The sequence below is a fragment of the Candoia aspera genome, chromosome 7 (genome assembly GCF_035149785.1).
Source record: "Candoia aspera isolate rCanAsp1 chromosome 7, rCanAsp1.hap2, whole genome shotgun sequence".
Classification (NCBI taxonomy): Eukaryota; Metazoa; Chordata; class Lepidosauria; order Squamata; family Boidae; genus Candoia; species Candoia aspera.
In genome coordinates, this window is record NC_086159.1 from 61,861,737 (window position 1) to 61,868,163 (window position 6,427).

The 6,427-nt window shown below is 42.3% G+C and overlaps 1 protein-coding gene across 4 annotated transcripts in view; it reads left to right on the forward strand.

Annotated features, from left to right (window-relative positions):
• HDAC10 (histone deacetylase 10) overlaps positions 1–6,427 on the forward strand; it is an 84,761-nt gene that overhangs the window by 22,263 nt on the left and 56,071 nt on the right. The window contains exons 18-20 of one of the 4 annotated variants that reach the window (XM_063307920.1): positions 186–371; positions 1,591–1,750; positions 1,912–2,408. In XM_063307920.1, the coding sequence (XP_063163990.1) occupies positions 186–371; positions 1,591–1,750; positions 1,912–1,937 (372 nt within the window). In that variant the 3' untranslated portion in view covers positions 1,938–2,408. Of the gene's footprint in view, positions 1–185; positions 372–1,590; positions 1,751–1,911; positions 2,410–6,427 lie in introns of those variants that run through there. The other 3 variants (XM_063307919.1, XM_063307918.1, XM_063307922.1) reach the window with 3 other exon arrangements.

The window sequence follows — 6,427 nt, forward strand, 5'->3', positions numbered from 1 at the left end:
AACTGCATGTTGTTATTATGGCCCTATAGAGCCTTTCTACATGCTTTATCCCTTCACACAAGTAATATGTAAATAGGGTTTCTATATTGAGAAATTAAGACATTAGTTTTGGTTTATTTTAATATACTAAAATATTGTTACTACATAATACTAAAATACTGTAATTTTTTGTCTATTTTTGGAAGGATCCTGAAACAAACAACTTCTTCTCTGCCACCTTTGGATTTATTCTTCCAGTAGCATACAGCTATCAGCCTAATTTAACCATTGTAATTGTTGGACCAAACCAGAATCTTGGCAAAAATAGAATTTCCTTGCTTATTAGTTTATTGCAAGGGTTAGCACAATCTCAGATTCTTGTTCTAATCCAGGTAAGAAGTATTAGTGGTTTTACAATAAAATAGTTTATTGACTGTTAGAATAAAGGATCCAGAGGAAATGTGTCTTTACTTCCTTCCAGAACTCGGCCTGTATGGCTTCAGATTCTCTGTTTTCCTGAAGTAAATACAGGAGGAATCTAATAGGGCACTGCAGCATTTCAGTTTCAGTTCTAAAATAAGAGTGGAGGGCAACTGTGAATATCCAAAGAAAAGATGCATTGGCTTTAAAGAGCTTCAGACAGATGTTTCATGTTTGTGTGCCAAAACACCCTTTTGGAATCCAACCAAAGGCATTGCGTGGCTATGTTTCTCTGTTCCTCTGCCCGGATACTGGCAAAATCCAAATAAGTCAAACCAAGTGGTCTGCAAGTCAAACACGCAAACAATTATCACAGGGTTCTTCAACTCTGCAGTACCATGATACCCCTAAATGATAAAACAAATTTATGTGAAACAACAACAACCCCCCCCCCCCAAATACAACTAATGATTTCATTGGGGTTAGAGTTTGGCAATACTTAAATACAAAGTTTACTATTCATAACTCAATTTTAATCTATATATTACCAGGGGTTCTCAAACTTTGTAAAATCACAACTCTCCACTGCAAGCTGACACAGGCAAAGCAAGAAACAAAACAGAGCAAATTTTGGCAGGAAACCATTGTCCAAATCTGTTCTACTTTGTCTGGGCAAGCTCATAGCCATCATGCCCAGCTAAAGGGAGAGAAAAAAACAGAGAACAAGGCTTTGACAGTGCTTCTACTTTGCTACTCTAGCTTGGCGCCCACACCCACACACACTGATTCCCACCTCACAAATTGCTGAGAGACTTCTCAGGAGTGCCACTTCACAGTTTGAGAAAGCCTGATTTATAGTATTTGAAACAACTGACTCCTTAATGGATATGTTCCCACACTGCACTAAGCGTGGTTTATTTAATTATGTTTTACTAAATAAATCCAGTTTGGCTGGGTTTGCAAAACACGCCAAACTATAAACCAAGGTTTGCAAACCACAGATATCTAGTTATACAATTCACTAAACCAAAACCAAGCAAGCCACGTTATGGCTTAGCCCAGTGTGTGAACACAGGCATTCAATAAAGGGTACAAATTCTCAAATGACACTGCAAGCAATAAAATACTATCTTTCATTTTTCGGACATGATCAGTACACATTTCTGCAAGTCTTTTGTTTTGTTTGTAAAGGATACTGAAGAAAAAATAATGCAGGATATAACCACCATCTTGACAGGTGACTTTATACCTAACTTTGGGGTCTATGCACCAGATTTAAAGGAGAATGTGCAAATGATCAAAGAATTAAGAGAGCAATTTCAACAGGAATGGAAATTGCTTCAGTGTTCAGGTAAGCAATCAGAGATGAATGAAAACAAAATTTAAATCTGCATTAAATATCTTACTGGAGAGGTTTGAATTATCTATGGTTAGAGATTCTCAAGAGGAAAAACATGCATATTTTTTTTTTTTTGCAAAATCTGACTATTTTCTTCTTTTTGTTTTGTGTAGCAAAGAACTCCAAAGATGAAAATTAAAATACCTTTATTTCAACGGTCTCTTTTGTCCCACATGAAAACAAAGTAAAACAAAACATCAGAAGAAGACATGCTTTATGAATACAAGGGCACAAAATGTTCCTGAACTATCTCCCAGCCCTTCAGAAATGCTATTGGTTTTGCTATAACGACTTTTTAAAATTTGATACATGCCTAAATATTTGTATTTTTAGCTGCCTCCTCTTGTCCTTTACAAACGGTTGTGACAAGAGAGGAGTTGTGACTGATGAGGTGGCGTTGTGTGGCTCTGCTCTAAGTGGGGAAGACACCAGGGGCAGCCACTTAGCACTGTACAGCTCCACTTTTAACAAGCTGGGGAAAAGATGTAGGGATCTCAAATGGGATTGTGCTTCTGCAGTAGTTTCCTGCTGAATGTATGTTTATAAGTTAAATCTCAACCATTTGTCAACTGCCAATGAGTCAAGCCTATTATATCTCATGTATAATTTTCACAATATTTAGTTAAACTTGATTATATTACTTACTGCCAGGAGACTGATTGCCTTCTCTGTGTAAGAAATAACTTTAATGTTTGTTCAGTAGGGTTACTAACACCCTTGGGATGGTAGCAAAGTTTTAAATATTTCATCACTGACCAATAATTGGGGCAAGAAGTCATCTGTGGGGAAAAAGCTATCTGTTTTCTTATATTATCCAGCAGGTTGTGGCATCTGGCTGATGAAGTCTGGGATTGAAAGTTAAGCATAATTGGGCCTGGTTGTACTGGAGAACCTGTAGGTTGGACTGGGAAGTCAAAAAACATCCCCAGAGTAAGCTTCCACATTGTTTCCAAGATCACTATATGGACATGTCCATGCAATTACAGTTCATGGACTCATACTCGACTTTTGTCAAACGTTTTGTTTCTATAAAGACTTAGCAGATGTGCTGGGAGCTGAATAAAAGCGGGCTTGTTTCTCAAGGGCCATGAGATGCTTAGCTACTTGTAATAAAATTGGAACCTAATCTGTACAAGAATTTGGAACCTAATGAAGTTGGACTCTAATCTGTACATGATTGTACTGAACAATTCAGGATGATCTACCATGCTGCACTGAGCTACAGCCTGTATTCACACAATCCCAACCTGAGCCAGGGTGTACACGTTAACTCAAAGTTCTAGGTTTGCACGGGTGCTTGAAAGATCAGTTAACTGCCGCACTCTCAGCCAATAGTTCCCCGTCTAACTACTAGCAAGCGCCGCCCGTCGTTCTTTCAAAAAAGCAGGTCCCATGTTGAGGAACTCAACCCCTTTCCGGTCCGCGGGCGCTCTATTGCTCTGGCTTTGCGAACGAGTTTGAAAGGCTTGAGCCTCTCGCCTGCATTCCCACCCTCGCGACCTCTGAGTCCCACCCGCGGAACACATCCATGTCAACTGCTATAGCCGACGTGCCGTGGGAGGGTTGTCGGACTGGGGGCGTATTGTCGGAAACGCACACAAGGTATGATTTCATTTGACTCGGGACCAGGCGAGAAACTCGAACAGCGCCCAGCACAGCACAACCCGAGTTGCTCCTTCCTGCGCGGGCCTTGTGTGCAAACCAAAAGGCTCCACGCGCCACATCCCAGCCCGCCAATCGCTTCCTTCCGCCCTTCACACTCCGCCTCTAAGTGCCGGAGTCCGACTCCTTCGGGTCCCCTCCCTCGCTAGCCGAGTGACCCTATTAGGCCGGCCACCCGCCTATTACTGCCTTCATTCGACGACATGATACTTGTGCCATTCTGCGCCTGCCCGACTCCGCCCTCCTGCGGTGGCTCCGCCTACTTCTAGCTGCTTTCTTCGTCCCCCGCGGTAGGTCGACCTTCCTTTGAATTTTAGGTGTGGGTGCTGGGTGGTCGCTCTTCCCTGACAGGCGACATGGAGGTGGGGGGGATTGGTTTTATTTTGGGGGGGGGGCGGTGGCGCCTTCTCGGCTCAGATACTCCAGGCTCGCCCAGCGCGGGATCCCCGGCGGTTGCCCAGGTGGGAGTCCGGCTTTCTTGCCGGTTGGAGCTTTCAGTCAGGTGGGGCGGCCAGCCCGGTTGTTTAATGAATCTACCAGAAACGGCGCGACGCCCAGGCGGCCACGCTCGCTGGAGACTGGGTCTGGGCCCGGTCTGCCAGCTGGGAGTTTCCATTCCCTCCATCGTTATCGTCATCCCCGCTTTGTGTCTTTGACTCGAGCTTCCCAACCTGGTGGCTTCTAGGATATCGAACTCTAAGATCCATCATCCCCAGCCAACATAGGGCGTGCTGATGGTGGAGAGGAGGCATTGCTATTCATTCCTACTTACCTAGGCAACCCTACCTGTCGGCACGCTACAGGATTCCCTTTCTGCAGGGGAACCATAACGAGAGAGCAGCTGTATAAATTTCATAAATTAATTCCTTCTTCCAAACCTCAGGCACAGCTGCAGCCTTTAAGTGCATCAGACAATTCACAACGTCATTCCATAAGCAAACCACATCTGTATTTAAATACCTTCCGGGTTCATCATGTGCACCTGCATCCTTAACATTTGTGAAATTTCTTACAATATTTATGACTTCCTTTTCATTATTTGGACACTAACTTTTGTAGCATTTGTTTCAGTATCACTCTTGGTTGTATCACCATCATTCCCATGCAAATCTCTGAAATACTCCATCTAGCAATTCCCTTTACTATCGTTTCATCCCAGACCTTTATCTAAGCAGATATTCACCAAACTTTCACCTTTTCTCACTCATTCCTGGGGCTCTAAAATGACCCAACCCCTTTTTTGATGTCCCATTGTCTTTTTCCCACCCATCCATTCATATCACTTAGAATAATTTTTCCCTTGTGTTGCATTCAGTCATAATGTTGCACAAATATTTGATTCTTCCATGGAATATAACATGCAACTATCATCAACCTATCGGTTTCTGCTTTCATAGATGCCATTGGTTCATGCTTTCAGATATACATGTCTGTTATGCACTTTAGCCTTTTCATTCATAATTATCCATTGGTGGCTCCTTTATTTGAGTGCCAGGCTTCCAGGGATTCTCTGGTTCTTCTGCTGTTTGCATGCTCAATTATTTCTGTGTTTTCCCTGTTGAATGTGTGGATCATTCTGAGGGCTTGGGTAGCTGTTAGGTACTTCTGATCGTGGTTCTTCATTGCAGTTAGGTGTTCTTTAATTTTATGGTGTAGTTGGCGCCCTCTGTGCCGTATGCAGTGTTGGCTGTAAGCCCGACAGTTGATTCTATATACAGTGGTGGTTCTTTCTTGGTAGGGTATTCAGCCTTTTGGTTTACACAGGATTCTTTAGCGTCATGCTCACCTTTTTTTCTCTTGCATTGCTTTCATAGTTACTGGTTTGCTAAGAGATATAAGGTAAGTAGGCAGAGGCTTTACAGGAATTACAGAAAATAGTGGTGTCATAGCCTAATTAAAATAAGCAGGGACTAGTCGCCAGGAGTCAAAAACAGACTTGAAGGCATGCACACACACGCACACACACACACTGTCATGCTCCCAGATCAAACGTTCCCAGAATATCTGATCCGACTCGCATGCATGAATGGAATCAACACGGGTTGAGATTTGCAAGTCAGTAGAAATGGGAGGGGGGACAAGCCAGGAGTGTGAAAGCATCTTGTTTGGACTATCTCTGGCATCCAAGGTCAACTAGCAGAGCCATTGCAGACATCTGCATAGAACACACACACACAATGTTGTTAAGGTCTTCTGAAAAATAGTAGCAAGTTCTGACAAAACTCTCTTGTATATTAATTAGCCTTGTAGAAACATACAAAAATGTGTTTGAGATGGGAAGGGCAATTGCTAATTGTAGAACACATTCTGTGTGTGCAGTGGCCTCGACTTCAGTCTCTGATAGCTGTGTATAAGGTTGATATGTCTCATATCTATGACCCTGAAAGGCCCTTGCCAGCCAGGATATGATAATACGTAGCTAAAGAAAACAACAGTGAGACCGAATAAATAACTTCCAACCTAGTTGCCTTGGTCTATATTTATTTAAGAATATTGTTTTATTATATTTTAATTGGTATTTATTTTTGCTTTTATTATGTTCTGCTTTATTTATTTTTGCTTTTACTATGCTCTGCTGCCCAGAGTCTCTCTTTGTGCGAGATGGGTGGTGACTAAGTTTGAAATATATACAAATAAATAAATGTGCTAATCCCATGCACCTTTGCCGGAAAGCAAATCTTTGCTAAGTTCAGTTACGTTTTACTCTCAAAAAAAGATGATTCAGGTTAGAACCTGTACATGTTTGCTCGATCCAGTGTACACAGGGTTGCAGACTAGAAGACTTAAAACAGGTTATGGCTCTGATGGGCTGTCTGAAAAAACCTTAGTAGTCCCTGAGCTGCTATGGCAGTGCTCCCATTGTTTGCAGCATTCTTGCTGCTTGCTTTCTAGGAGTGAGACATGGCCAGAGTATTGGCTTTTAATTTTGTGATGCTTGCAGAGGAAATCACTAGAGACAATATTAAC